A 16,322-nucleotide genomic window follows, 5' to 3' on the forward strand; every position below is an offset into this window, starting at 1 on the left:
AGATACAGACCATGGTGGAGCACCACCACCTTGCCCCTGCACAGCTGATCCTCCACAGAGGAAGGAGGTTGGTGGTCAGTGGTCACATCCAGTCCTTGCATCTGACTGGCCCAGGTAAATCCCTCTCATTGATCTGCCAGCAGCAACCAAGGCTCAACTACAAGAAGAGGGTACTCAGCCCACACAACAGGTGCACCTTGAGTACCCAGCTTGGGTGTCAAGGGAGGCTGTGACACTGGATCCTTCAGAATACCTACTACATTAGGTCATACTATCAAGACATGGAGTCATAGTAGCTCGACATAATATACACAGAAACAAACACAGGGAGGCTGCCAAATTGAGGAGGCAAACAAATATTGCCCAAATGAACAGAACAGAACAAAACCCCAGAAAAAGAACTAAATGAAATACAGAAAGCCAACCTATCAGATGCACAGTCCAAAACACTGGTGATCAGGATACTCAGAGAAATGATTGAGTGTGGCCACAAAATAAAGGAATAAGTGAAAGTTACACAAAGTGAAATAAAGAAAAATATACAGGGAACCGACAGTGATGGGAAAGAAGTTGGGATTCAAATCAAAGATTTAGAACAAAAGGAAGAAACAAACATTCACCCGGAACAGAAAGAAGAAACAAGAATTGAAAAAATGAGGAGAATTAGGAACCTCTGAGACAACTTTAAACGTGCCAACATCTGTATCATAGGGGTGCCAGGAGAAGAGGAAGAGCAAGAAATTGATAACTTATTTGAAAAAAGAATGAAAGTAAACTTCCCTAATTTGGTGAAGGAAACAGACATACAAGTCCAGGAAGCAGAGTTCCCTAACAAGTTGGACCCAAAGAGGACCACACCAAGACACATCATAATTAAAATGCCAAAGGTGAAAGATAAAGAGAATCTTAAAAACTGCAAGAGAAAAGCAGAGTTGCCTACAAAGGAGTTCCCATAAGACCATCAGATGACTTCTCAAAAAAAACTTTGCAGGCAAGAAGGGACTGACAAAAAGTATTCAAAATGGTGAAAAGCAATGACCTACAACCAAGATTACTCTATCCAGCAAAGCTATCATTTAGAATGGAAGGGCAGAAAAAGTGCTTCCCAGACACAGTAAAGCTAAAGGAGTTCATCATCACCAAGCCATTATTACATGAAATGTTAAAGGGACTTATTTAAGGAAAAGAATATCAAAACTATAAACATTAAAGTGACAACTCACAACTATCAACAACTGAATCCAAAAAATAAAAACAAACACTAAGCAAACAACCAGAACAGGAACAGAATCTCATGTACAGGGATCATTTGGAGAGTTATTAGCTAGGAGGGGGAAGAGGGAGAAATGGGAAATGATGCAGGGACTAAGAAGCGTAACTGGTAGGCACAAAATAGACGGAAGATGTTAAGAATAGGAAAAGGTGAAGCCAAAGAACTTACATGAACAACCCATGAACATGAACTAAGGTGGTGGTGGGGCTACTGGAGGGAAAGGGGGTACTAGGCGGGGGCGGGGCGGGGGCAAAGGGAAAAATGCTGGGACAACTGTAACAGCATAATGAGTAAAAAATAAGAAGAAAAATTTTAAATATTAAAACTCATGTAAATACAATGCTTCTTTCCTGCCCCCCCAAAGAAAATGAATCATACTTTTCCTTCCCCAAAAATATAAATTAATTAACAGACATCTCAAAATGGATTTACTTTCACTCTGAAATGATTTATCCTTTAATAAACATTTTTCAGAATATAATTAAAATATTTTGGTTCTTTGTAATATTATTAGAAATGAGCAAAAAGATGATATTCCGTTTAAGTTGCCTAAAAACTTATTTTGAAGACTAGTTCCTTAAGTAACATGAAATCCTACCTTTAAACAAAAGCATTGGTTTAGGGAAATAATTTCATAAATGATAAAGTCACATAGAATTCTGAGGGAGTCATTAAATTATACTCAGCAAATATAAAAATTAAGGGTAAAATACTTATAATAAATAGAAAATGTAATATAAGATAAAATAACAAAGCAAAAGGAAAACAAATAAACCACAGTAATACACCAAAGCTGGAAAGAAATATATCAAGAGATATATGGCTGTGTTTTGCATGAAACTACAGGGATTATTTTTCAATTTACTGGATTTTCTAAATCATCTCTGCTCAGAAAAGCATTAGTTTAAAAGAAAATGAAAACTATTAAGAGAATAAAACTCCAGTCTTATTCTGTTATTAAAATTTTAGGTAACTACGTGAGTCTTTCACAACCTATCTTCATCTCAATCCATACACATAATACATTATTTCCTAACTTGTTACAGATTGACCCTATTTCTTTTTAAAATGCAATAGGAATGAGTACAGGGATAAATGTTCATGCATTTTAAAATATAAACTACTCTTGAACAGAGCAAAAAACATTTGTCAACATACGGCTTGCTTGTATCTTTTCCTTACCCCACTTTCTCTTTGTGAAATAGGCATCAGCATTGGGGTCATTAAAGTGTCTGCTCATCATAGTTTCTCCTCCAGCATGGAAATCATATGCAAACACAAGAGCTTAAAATAAAACACAAACATTTATTATTGTGATCTGGCTTCAAACAGTGAGGCTCACAAGAAAAAAAGGCAATTGGAAATTACTCACAAGGCTCTGCAAATGCTTTAGTGGTAAATACCTCACGCAAGGTTACAATATTTGAGTGCTGAATTTTTTTCCACATGTCAACCAACACCATGCACTTTGTGTTAACAAGACGAAAACCTAAAAGAGAAAATTTTTTCTACTCAACTGTCAATATCTCCCCCTTATTCCACCATAAATGTGAAGGAAAAAATCATGTTATACATTACTATGAGTTACTAATTGTCAAATGAAGTCATAAATCTATTTATTATCCTTTAAATTCACATATTAAATAAGTAAATATATTCAGGAATGTCTGAATAATCTTAGCTTCAATAATATGCTTCTAAAAAAGGATAGTTTATTTTCCTTACCATGAATCCTCCGAAGACAATACGGCAGATCATCTTTGCTATTTACAGCTTTGTAGCAAGATGTAATGTAGCCAAAATTACTTGATTTCTGTATCCGATTGGGTGGTGGGAGTGGTTCTAGAGGGAATAGGCTATGGTAGCTGTCAACTTCTGCAGGGACTGCTAGAGTAATTCATAAAAAGACAGATGACTTAATTTGCAGACATTCATAAATTTCTCAGAATAAAGAAGAAATCAAACCTACTATAAATAACTGGTATCAAAACATACTGTTTAAGAACAGTGTCAATATTCTTAATAATTATATAAAACTAGTTTCATTACTAATAAAAATAGGCATTATAAAATAGCCACAGAACCAGATTTCATACACTCAAAATGACAACAAACATCAGAAACAACTTGTTATCACTTAGAAATATTAAACATTTTTGACTTTGATATTGAATAAAAATCAAGACATAGTTTCTTTAAACATTTATTTGTACAAAATATATTTAGACAATGATGTTAAGCTATGCATTGCTTATAAAGCATAAAGAAATTCAAAACAAATAACATTAAAATGAAGAGTGTGTACATGTAATATGTAGTATGTCAGCATATATATGTATAAATATAGCAATCTGTATCAAAACTCTCCAACCATTCAGTGGAATAGCATAGTTTTAATCCCTAGCAAAACGTAAAAGAAAGAAAACTAAAACAACTTTATTACCATGCCTGGCATCTTCCTCAAAGAAAAGAAAATTATGTTTAAGGATATATAATGCATTGGGATTTGCTTGTGATACTGTTGTGCATTAAAAACTATTTATTTTAAATCCCAATGAGTTGTTTCTTAAAAAAACTAGAAAGTTGAACCTGAAAATGAACTCAGCGGTTGGTTTCTCTACTAAGTATAGGCAATTTATTTTCACTTCTTTATCGCTCCCTATTACCTAGAAAAACCATGAGTCAGTGTTACAATCCAAATAGACAAATAGTCTTTAATGCTTCAAATACAATCACTATATTTTCCAACTGGACAGCTTCCATTGGTGAAATGTCTTGAATGACTTAAGAATGCTCACCATATCTCAATTGAAAAGTAGGTGAATAAACATGCAGAATATATCTAGAAAATCATCTAGTAAGGAACACAGCAAAATTTTAACAAGGGTAATCTCAGAGTGGGAGGATTTTCTCCTAATTTTTACACTATTCTGTATTTGCCAAACTTTTCGCAATAAACATGTTTAACACTATTTTGAAACATGGCAATAAATCTCATAAAAAACTCACAAACAAAAACAATAATTTTTTGCCTATGATAACTTAAAAAATGCAGTGAAACCCTGTTAAGAAAACTCTAACTCCAGAGGACAGGTTCAAAAGGGGACCCTTCCTTCTCTGCCTTTGCCAAATACTCACACTTTCTATCTCTTAGTTCTAGAAACAAATTTATGATAGAACTCCCTATTTCATAAATAAGGAAAACAAAGATTAATCCTCTAGAGAAGAAGTAGGGAGACAAACCCAAGACTGTGACTGTGGGGTCTTGTGCTCTTAACTCCTACATGGCATTTTGGCCATAGTGCAAAACATCAATGTAACTTTCAAACCAAGGTCAAGTGGCATGTTCTAATGAAATAAAGTCAGTATAAGGGAAGTATACACACAAGTGAATGTGGTTTTAACTTTTGCCCATTTATTATTTATTTGAATGATCAGTATAATTTCCAAAAACAAATGATAAATTTTCTTTTCTAGCTATTTCATAAGGGAATTAATTTCAAATTAGTAAAAATGTATTAAGTACCTACTATGTATTAGTGAACCGATATTAAAGAAATACGGATTCTTAACAAGAGGCTTAGAGATTTATATAAAGTACAGTACATGAACATGCCTGGGATGCAGGTTTGGTCCCCCCGTTTGAGGCATGTGTGAGAGGCAACTGATAGGTGTTTCTCTCTCACATCGATGTGTCTCTCCCTCTTTCCCCCTCTCTCTAAAAATAATAAATAAAATCTTAAATATATATATATGGCAATGCAAAACAGCTATTTAAAAAGTGCAATTCACCATGGCACTGGTTCTTAAATTTTAGCTCCCTTCAGAATCTTGTGAAAACAGTTTGCTGGGCTCCATGCCCCGAGTTTTTGATTCAGTAGGTCAAAAGTTGGGCCCAAGAATTTATAATTTTAACAAGTCCCCAGGTGATGATGAAAGGATACTATATGTGGGGGTGGGGGGGTATCAAGGAAGCATACATTGAAAACCACTACACATGGAAATGCAGAGAAGGGAGCCATTCCCAAGGATATAAGGCAAGATCTTACAGCTGATTGGGCATGTTTACTACAAATTAATGAGCTAAAACAAGTGAAAAGAGTGCTTTACCGTGAGGGAGTAAACAAACAAACAAAAAAACACAACAAACAAAGCATGAATGTGTACAAAAACAACAAACAATGCATGATGGTGAAATCTCATGTGGTGGAGGAACAGGGGTGGGGCTGGGGCTGTACCACAGAGGAGGTGTAGAGTGGAGATAAAAGCTGAGAGAGAGATGTTGGAATTAAATCTGAGGGGAATTTAAATGCTATACTGAGGACTGGAAATTTACTACGCTAAGTAAGCAGTGGTACTCATAGCACCAGTGTTAACAAAGCAATTGTGTGAGAGACATCATCAACTAAAAATCTTATGCTCTTAATTCTTTCATTCCTGTGCCTACTTTCAACCAAGTCATGCTCAAAATCCAAACAGTGCAGAGGAAAAAATTGTGCTTCAGTGGAAAACTATGCATTATCTAAAGGATACCCCTCTCTCCAGTGTCTGATTCAGATTCCATGGAAGGTATTTTACATCTCTGTAAGCTGTATATAACTGATAGCACTACAAAATAATTCTTGTTTACAGACATGTGCATTCTGTTCTATCTGGTGGAGGTTCAAATGACTTCCCTCCTCTCCCTTGAAAAAGCCAGTGTAACACACTCATTTCATTATTCTTGATTTATAATACCTCTTATAACATGACTGGCTCCCTCATGAATTAAAGAAAATCTTTAATATGCGCTTGTTTTTAGATCTGTATAATTTCATTTTTTTTGAGAAGTCAACTTTTAGCACTACATTTCACAGCCTACCCTGAAATCATCATATGTGGTCTAATATTAACCTTAAAAAGTGAATGCAGTTCTGTTCTCTGTTTCCAGCTCAATTTAACAAATGCACAAAAATATGAATAAAGTGAATACGGCTGTCTAAATCCGTATTAGGTCTCAAAAATCAAAGAAAATAAACTTGGAAGATTGAAGACAAAGCTGCATCCTTTAGTTTGCCTTCGATTTTTAGGCTTGAGCCCAGTTCCACCAAATAAATTTTTTTCTCCTAATCCTCACCTGAGGACATTTTTTTAATTGCTTTTAGAGAGAGGAAGGGAAATACAAAAACATCAACTGGTTGCCTCCTGTATATGCCTGGACCTGGGATCAAAGTTGCAACCCAGGTATGTGCCCTGACCAGGAATCAAACCTGCAACCTTTCAGTTATGGGACGATGCTCTAACCAACCTAGTCACACCAGCCAAGGCACCAGCAAACAATTAACAAATCTTTAGTTTCTTTCCTCTACTCATCTCTCCTTGACATCAAAGAACACAGGATGATAGGTTGAATCTAAGATAGTGAAATTCACTACGGTAAACTTACAGCAGAGTTGCTGAACCTCAGCAATACTGACATTTTGGACCAGATCATTCTTTGTTGTCAGGTACAGTTCTGTGCATTACAGGGTGTTTAGCACAATCTCTGGACTAAACACAATAGTAGCCAGTCATGCCCTGCTGCCAGTTGTGACAACCAAAAATGTTTCAGACATTGCCAAATGACCTATGATAGATAAAACCATTGTTTGAGAATCACTATCTATAGGAAATTATTATTTCAGAGTTGATGTAGGAATGGAAAAGAGAAGAAAAAAGACAGCAAGGCCAATGATTAATAAATAAGTCAACATGAGAAAAAGGTTAATAGTAAACAGAAAACACGAAAAAGATCAGAATTAAGAGCAGTGACAGAAAAACTCACTTTTTAAACTTTGTTTAAATTTAAATGCACAGAACTTAATTAACCATAATCTTTAGTTTGTGACATTCAAATTGCTGTTTATGTCTATGCATGACCTGCTTTTATTTAATTAGTCTTAATAATATTGTAAGCACCTGAAAACCTGGCACACAAAAGCACAGACCTTGATTTTAATTTGCAATGAGACATAATGATTCTCGCCCTGGCCTGGTGGCTCAGTTGGCTGGAGCGTCATCCCATACACCAAAAAGGTTGCAGGTTCAATTCCTAGTCAGAGCACATACTTACGTTGCAGGCTAAATCCCCAGTTGGGGTGCAGACGGGAGGCAACTACTCAATGTTTCTCTCTTACATCAATGTCTGTCTGTCTCCCACCCCCTCCCATCCTCTCTCTCTAAAGTCAATAAACACATCCTTGGGTGCGGATCAAAAATTAATTAATTAATTATATGATTCTCTCTACCAACCTTTGCCCTCCTTTTTTCTCTTTCTTCCCTTTTATATGGTTTTATTATACCTATATGTACTCAAAAGATTATGTGCATGTTTATGCATGTATATGATATACACATGTATTTTATAAACAAGTACACATATACACTTAAGTTTATAAAAAGCTGTCATGCTGTATATAATCTCTTGCAATTCACCTTTTTACTCAATATTACATTACAAAGATTCTTCTGTATTTGTTGCTTGTCGGAGTACTTTCTTCATTTTAATGGCTGTATAATATTCCATTGTCTGACACTATCAAGGGTTAATTCATCCCCTTTCCAGAAGGGCATTTAGATTGATCAAGGTTTTTGATTTTACGAGAAGCAATGTTATGGATACATTACAAATTTTCCAGTTGAAAATGTATAGGAGTGTACCTATATCCAGAATAGCTGAATCATAGGAAACATAAGATATTCAACTTTAGTTTTGAAAGGTAACAAGTTCACCAATTTACATACCAACAGCAATGTACTGGAGAACCTATAGATCCATATCTTCACACTTTATGCAATCAGACTTTAAAATGGCAGTTTATTTGTATTTCCCTGATCAGTGATGGTTGACATCTTTTATTATATTTCTCGGTCACATGAATTTCCATTTTCTTGAAGTGCCTATTCCTATCCTTTGGTCATTTTTTTTTTTTTTTTTTTTGGATTGTTTAGGCTCTTACTAATTTTTTATATTCTTTGTTGGTTTTATAAATATCTTTTTCCAAGATTTTTCTTTACTATAGGTACCTCTGGAGTGTTTTAAATTTTAATTTAGTGAAATTTATCAGTACTTTGAATCAACAATACTTGATTTCTGTAGAGGAATTCTTTCCCTACTGAAATGTTAAATCTATTCATTTATATTTTATAGTAAGAGTTTTACAGTTTTGTTTTAGGCATTTAAGTTCTCAATCTATCTGGAGTTGATTTTTGGATATGGTTGAGATGACTCAATTTTCTTTTACCATAGACAACTATTTTTGCAATGTCTTGCTTTCCCCACTATTATGCCACCTCTATCTCAGAAAGGGCCTGGGCTCTCTCCGGTCGGTTCCACTAACCAATTTATCTAATCCAGTGCCATAACCACATGGTTAGTTACTTACTGCAGACTCAAACCAAGCCTCCCCTGCCACAATATACCCAGATTCCTAACATAATCTTCAAAGTATCTTGGCCCTTTTCTCTTTGATGATATAACTATATACTATGAAAAGCTCTACTACGCTATATTAAAAAAGACTAACCTCAATTAGAAGCTTGGAACTTTTCAGATCTACCCTACCCACAAATTCAGGGAGCAGAGAGGGGGCTTGAGATTGAGTTATTACCAATAGCCAAAGATTTAATCATCCATGCCCACATAATCTTGTGTGACTGAGCCCTTAACAATTGTTAGGACAGAAATTAGATGTCAGAAGTATTTTGAGTTAAAAAAGTTCATATGCTTTAACTGGTATTATATTAAATCTATAGGTCAGTTCAGAAAAATTGACATCTTAGTCATTATGAATAAAGTATTTCATTCTATTTATCTTATTTAATACATCTTAATAAACCTCTCCCAATGAGAACCTACATATCCTTTGTTGTATTTACTCTTAGGTACCATATAGTTTGAAACCATTGCAAATGGTTATTGGCTACTGGTCTACAGAAAGACAACTTAAATGTATCAATCTTATATTACAGCTATTTTCTAAACTGTTATAATTTCAAATTATGTCATGATTGGAGTCATAAAGACTAGAATAATAAATAAACCTATTTATTTTTCTTTTTTTCCTTTTACCGTCACTAGGGCCTCAAATGCAAAGCTAAGTAATTGAGGAAAACCCCAAACTGAACTTTTCAAAGTTTATGACAGCTAAGTCCTCTGCCTATCTAAACTGGAAAAACCTGTCTTAAGACATAACAGCCGGACACACTCCTTTTAATTCTTTAGCAGTCAAGAAGACACACAGTAGACAAAGATGAATCCATGATAACAAGGTATTTTAAGATTATTGCTGTGGCAAATTTATTTCTATCATTTATAGTTTTGTTAAACTATACCATATTTAATCTGTATATAATACCATATTTATATACAGAATAAGCTAGGGAAACACATTTTAATGCTCTCTTAGAAACACTGTGGTACTGACTCAGCCAGCCAATTTACTAGCTGCTGGTCTTAAAGGTAAGTTACTTAACCTGCCTGTCAACTTCAGTTTTCCTCATATATAAAATAGAGATGATAATATTAGGATCTATGTCACAGGACATTTGTAAGAAAGAAAGTCATAAAGCATTTAATCATTACACTGTCTGGCACACTATAGTCTCAAAAATAATAATAAAAATCACCTTTCCCCTCTGCTTAAAAACTTATACTTCATCAACTTTCAGAAGACAGTAATATTCTAGTGCATAGTGAGGGAAATCACCACAAATTATAAAACTATCTAATTTTTTGATGAACTAGAATACTGTTTTGTGTAAAATTAACTTAAATAAACTAGATAATCCGTGGCATCCTGTAATTCTTAAGTAGATTTGAAATAAATATGTTCATAAAATAGTAATTAGCTAGTTTAAGATATAAAAACGTGTAGGACTACATAAAAATTATAATATCCTTTAAAGTTTATTTATTTATTTTTAGAGAGAGGGGAGGGAGGAAGAAAGAGAGGGAGAGAAACACTGATGTGAGAGAGAAACACCAATGAGTCGCCTCTCATAAGCACCCTGACCTGGGACCAAACCTGTAACCTGGGCATGTACCCTGACCAGGAATCAAATCCACAACCTTTTACTTTGTGGAATGACACCCAACCAACTAAGCCGTCTGGGCTAAGAATTATAATATCCTTTAAAAGGAGGAATGAATCAACTTGAATTTTACCTGGCATATCTGCTTGGTCAATTTGAGCCATTGTTATTAAATGTCTGTTAATGAGCTCCTAAGGGAGGAGAAAAAAAAAAAAAGCATATTTACATCTAAACACAAGTTCTAAAATCTGGATTTTCTATTGTAACTAAGTAACATAAGTATTAAATGTTTTGGTATATGTACTTTTTATGTTGATATCATGAAATAACATTTCTAATAATGGTATAATGCCAAAATTCTAGTCCTAGATATATTTGCCCCTAATTAAGGTTGGGTTCCAGGAACTGTGCTATAACCTAAAGCATATAATTAACTCTGGCTGAAACTCAAGGTCTACACTAAGCTCGTCAATAATTCATTCTATGAACATTATACAGGTACAAGGTACTTCTGTGAAACAAAATTATTTCTGAGAATATAAGTGTAAAATGAAAATCAATATATCAAATAATACCTAGTTGTCGTAACAAAAAATTATTTTATAAAACCCACTTAATAGAAACTATTGTGCTCTCTTACAATGAGGTTTCTTTCTGGGCCAACCTACCTATTTTGAACCTGTGGATATTAGCAAAAAGTTGTCTGAAGGTTAGAAACCATTTAAATAATTTATTTATATACTTTGAAGAGGCCTTTCAATGCACAGGATATGATGTGCAGAAAGATGGCCCATTTAAATAGCTATTCTATGTTTTACATACAAACACATAATTACCTGCCATTTTCTTGAAAAACAGCTTTCCTTAAATGTCGCTTAGAACTCATAAATTCTAAATTGTTTTAGTACAGCATATTTGATTAAATAATGAGACTTGAAAAGAGCCGTGTTGCTCCTCCAGTCCTTTACTAAAGCACAATAGACATTAAGCATCCCTACAAGGAATTCTGAATGTGTACCTGTCGGAGCTCATCGGCCATGAAGAAGGAAGGTGCATTTGCTTTTGGTTGCATATAAGCAACATGAGGTGCAGTTGGAGGATAAATATGATAGTTTGGAAATACCTAAAAAGTTAGGGAGGGAGAAAATGTAATAATCAATTTTTCTCAATTGATAAACTTTATCATTGTTCTGATAGTTTTCATCTTTAAATGACAAGTGATAAATTGATAATTCTAAATCTTTAAATGATAATGTGAATTAAACACCTCATAGAAAAACTGTTATCAGTATACTTTCTGAATTCATTTTAAAAGTAACCGTATATTTAACAATCAATTCAAAAAATCTAATGAGAAAGGAAACATTTCTTCATATACAGTAAATTATAAGCTCCAATGAGAGGCAAATGTAGCTCTTTGGATAAAACATTTTATAAGTATTTTTAAAAGCAATTGGAAGAGAGAAAGAAAGGCGGCAGATATTAAAGGTGCTGAAGCACACTCAGATAATGAAGTAACACTGCCCTGGCTGTCCAAAGAACTGCCCCCTTGTGGGTTTTTTGCAGCCAACCTAAACAAAAAATGTTACCTAAATATTGTACTTGTAAAACACTTCAAACTTCAACAGTAAAGAGGACCGATTTACTCTGAGTCAATAGGTTAACTGAACAGAAGGGTGCAATAATGTATTTATGTTCTAAGCAAACTACAACAAAGTTACTAAATATGCTTCCAGCTTCCTGTCTTTCATTCTTCCAATTGGACTCTCCCTACCACCTGCTTTCTTCTCTTTTTTTCTGCCTCTCTTTCCCTTCACTGGTCCATCATACAAAATCAAAGTAAACTCTAAAATATCTTTTGCTTTATTCATTTTAAAAGCTGAAACAAATTTTTCTCTTTTAAAAATTAATTCAGCCAATGTCTGTTCCTCTCAGATAATAATTATGTTCTGTATCTCAACCAGGTACTGATTTTGCAATACTTGTAAGGTTTCCTTTAACCTATAACCGCAGGGAGAATAATGCCATTTTTCTTGCCTTGGTTTCCTTACATCAGAAAGCATAGTTTGGCTTAACTACATCCAGTTTACCATGAGCATATTTTTAAGAGTGGTTTGAAAGGTAAAAACATAAAAATGTACCATATTAATCTACAAAAACAGCTGAGACAGTTTTGTGACAAAAGAACCTCTTTATAAATTAAGTCTCTTCTTTCTACAAATATTATAAAATAAAATAAAAATACAAATAATTATAAAATATAGTAAACCCCCAAAAAGGTAAAACATTGACGGCATTCTTACTTGAAAGAACCAAGGAAAGTCTCTACTCTACCTCAATTATTTGACCTTCTGTTCGGCAAGCTGTTCTGTGATAATTTTTGAAAGATCTCTGACCAAAAACAAACAAAATGAAAAACTATTAGCTATTTCATTATTTCTTAAAAAGCATTTTACATGATTTACAAGTACTTCTATAAATGTTTTCACAGTTCTCATAAGATGGTTAGATATCATTATCCCCAAGTACAACTGGGGAAACAATCTCAGCGGTACTAAGATTCAAGAGTCACAAAACAATGGTATAACTAGGACTCTTAAAAATAAATTAAAAAATCTGTTGTCTTGCTACTCAAATTGCCTTTTAGTAAAATATTAAACTTAATCAACATAAACCAGTGATTTAACTTGTGAGATCAAAATCTGCCTGCTTACTAAAATCCAACGATACTTTTCATCTAAGCCTCTCAACTATGAACATGTCAAATGTCTACGGTTTAGATCAGCTTTCTTATGTTAATGGAATTTCACTCTTTTGCTCATGAACTCTTCATCTGCTACTTAATTTTCTATAGTTAAAAAGTAATTTTTGAACAGAAGCAAAAGCAATGAATTTAAAGTAGTACAATTTATGGAACACTGTGATGCTTCTCTCCCCCCCACCCCTTCTCCTGTTAGTGCTTTGGAAGCTCTTTCCTCATCCATAATCAGGGCTCCCATACTGAAGGCTTCTTTTCACTGTACTCCATTATCCAGATATATAGTTATTAAATCGCTGCCCCTCCTAAGGCATCATCATCAATTTTGCTTTCAGTAAGTACTGATTTAAAAAAATAAATGAAAAACATCTCCTTTCTCTAACTTCTTACTAGAAGTAAAACTACCTATAAACAATTGTCATCAAACATCAACTCCAGCTAGCACAAGTACTAGGTAACCCCATAAGCAAAACATGTCATAAAGTACTAAACTAGAGCTTGAATATAATCTAATTTCGGATTAAAACCAGATTTGTTCAAAACTAGAGTTCTTGTTAATGAAAAAACAGATTACTTTGAAAAGATAAGAGATTAGGATTACCATCCAGGTTAGAAAATTAAATACTTCTTTATATCAAAATAAAAAGATGCAGGGGGGGCAGCTTGTGAATCTCATCAATTAGCAGAAACTATTATAAGGGTACTATCACTTCCCTTTAATGCAGAGACATACCATTCCAGTCAAAGGGGCTGGAGTTGTGTCTGTATAGAAGTATGTTGTCCCACCAACAGTTTCCTTCTGAATCACCTGACCAGAGGATGGAGTCTGAGAAACAGGATTAGTAACAGGTGTAGAGGCACTAGAAGGCACCATGTAATTTGCTGGATTTGGAGTGTGACTTCTTCTTCTGGGAGCAGGAGAAGTATGTGGAGTGATCTTGGGGGAATGAAGAGGGGAAGACCCAGCAGACAATGACATTCCTGAAGAAGACATAAAAACATTTCTTAGGGAGAAAAAATTGGTTTTAGAGGGGAAAAAAACTGGAAAGTAAAATGCAAACATTAATTTGGAAGAAACCTCGTCTTTAACAAATTCATTAAGTGCAAAGGTAAAGATGTAGTTTTATTTTGATTAGCGAAAGCTCTGATTAAAGCAAATGTAAAGTTTATTTTCAAATATAGCCATTTTCAAGTAAACCAGAAAATTTATTGCAACAATAGTCTCCTCCACATCAAGGTTTACATGAGGAACTTCAATAGTAAGACTTGCCAATAATATAATAAATTAATTTAATGAAAAAGTGAGAAGTAACAAACTGGGACACGTTATAAAATTTTACTGCTATTAACAATAGAAATACCACAGCCCCCCTAAATATAACAGTATTTTTAAAGAATGAAGTTATTCAATAAGACTTACTAGACTTCTTTTGGCTAAATACAATTAACAGAATGGTTTGAAAAAGCAAAAAACTTAAGTCTTAGTTGAAATACATGGCAGCTTAAACACCGTATTTTTTAAATCAAGCAGTACATATATTGTTTTGATGCCTTTTGTTTTTAATTCTAAGTAGGCATACACTAGAATCAAAATTTTCTGCTGATGCATACTTTTTTAAATGATACCAAATGATTCACTATGTTCTAGGGAACATTTTACCTAAACTCAACTAGTGAGAAACTATCATATGCAGAGCATCTATTATGAATGAATCTGCTGTGAAGAAAGGGAAAAGGACAATTGTCTTTACCCTTCAGGAAGATTCCAAGCTAGCTGAGAAAACAAGACCAAGTCCCGTGTAAAAGACATAAAATGACTTACAAAAACACTCAAATATAAATTAATATACTGCAAACTACATGCATAAATACAGATGGAAGCAAGTTAATTAAAATCAGGAAGAGTTAATTCAAGGCTTAATGGAAGTGATCAGTTCTGAGCAGAGATTAAAAAGATTTCTAGAGCTACAGTTACACTTTCTGAAAAAATCAGCTTACCCAGGAAATCTTTTCTGATTACTAGGGAAATGACTAAGATCTTTCACCTTTGAAGTAATATGCATCTCACAATTAAAAAAAAAAAAAAAGTTACCAAAAGGCCTCTGGTCACAGAAATAAGATTAACAGGGATATAAATTTCAATTTCTAAGAACACATAAGACACCAACACTGTTTTCTGAAAAGATGTGAACAAATAAAAATAAGCTGAGACCTGGGATAATATTTATCTTTACTTTAAATAGCCCTTTGCACTTTCTAAAAAGCCCTGATATAATTGTTTCTTCAGATTTTCTGAGCAACCATGTGAGTAGTGTAGGTGAAGTTACAAGCACTACAGTACAGATCAGAATTGAGACAAAGGGAGCTTTTATTTGACAGAGGACATGTGCAAAGTCAACAGCAAAACCAGGCCTCAAACCCAAGTCTCCAAACTCCCAATTTAATATTCCTACTACTATAACACAATGTCTACTGCATTGACATTAAAACAGGCCAGAAATTCTCAAGTGGGTATTAAATGCATCTATCAGAAAGTTTACAATTCCTTTTTAAAAAATGTATAAGGAAGCCAAGCTACTATATCAAGATATAAGCCTAATTTAAAAAAAAAAAATTATTCCACAGTTCTCTGTGTTCTTCCAACTCCATATTATACATTTAATGCAGGTTAATCCATACAGTAAAAATTGGGAGGATTATTGAACTATTTTCAAAGGATACACATTCCAACTTAATATGAAATGCTATTTAGATGGTTTTCCTAAAATTATGGTCTCTAAGCCTTTCAAAGATAAAATGGGCCAAGTCACCGAAGATGAATAAATTTACTACCTTTAAATTAACAGCAACCAATATAAGTTACCAATTCTTAAGCACTTTCTATGTGTCAGGCACTAATAAAAGTGCTTCACATGCATTAGTCTATTTAGTCCTCACAACAACCTTGTGAGGTAGGTCTGTCATACTCACCTCACAGAGAAAACAAACAAAAATATTTTTAAACTTACTGTTAAGGACAAATATAGGTTATTAAACAAAAGAATCAAGATTCAAACTCAGGTCTATTTGATTCCAAAACCCATGATCTTAGCTAATATGCTTTCCAGTTGCTGAATTCCTAGGTCTTATACTGGGTGAAGGGGACTACTGAGCTATGTGGGAAGGGGAAAGTGTAGCACAAGATAAAGGGAGAGATTCAGACATCAAAGTAGATGAGTGAGGCAACAGTAGAATCTCTCT

At 33.9% G+C, this 16,322-nt stretch overlaps 1 protein-coding gene across 6 annotated transcripts in view; it reads right to left on the minus strand.

Moving 5' to 3' along the window:
• Window positions 1-16,322, minus strand: part of PAN3 (poly(A) specific ribonuclease subunit PAN3) — a 146,222-nt gene that overhangs the window by 24,807 nt on the left and 105,093 nt on the right. For 3 of the 6 annotated variants that reach the window (XM_090273760.1, XM_090273758.1, XM_090273761.1), the window contains 7 exons: window positions 13,816-14,063; window positions 12,659-12,715; window positions 11,343-11,447; window positions 10,458-10,515; window positions 2,999-3,160; window positions 2,646-2,762; window positions 2,456-2,557 (listed from right to left, as the gene is read on the minus strand). In XM_090273760.1, coding sequence (XP_090129886.1) covers window positions 2,456-2,557; window positions 2,646-2,762; window positions 2,999-3,160; window positions 10,458-10,515; window positions 11,343-11,447; window positions 12,659-12,715; window positions 13,816-14,063 — 849 coding nt within the window. The remainder of the gene's footprint in view (window positions 1-2,455; window positions 2,558-2,645; window positions 2,763-2,998; window positions 3,161-10,457; window positions 10,516-11,342; window positions 11,448-12,658; window positions 12,716-13,815; window positions 14,064-16,322) is intronic. The other 3 variants (XM_090273759.1, XM_090273757.1, XM_090273755.1) reach the window with 2 other exon arrangements.

This window comes from Furipterus horrens, unplaced genomic scaffold (assembly GCF_987537825.1).
Source record: "Furipterus horrens unplaced genomic scaffold, mFurHor1.1.pri manual_scaffold_4, whole genome shotgun sequence".
NCBI lineage: Eukaryota > Metazoa > Chordata > Mammalia > Chiroptera > Furipteridae > Furipterus > Furipterus horrens.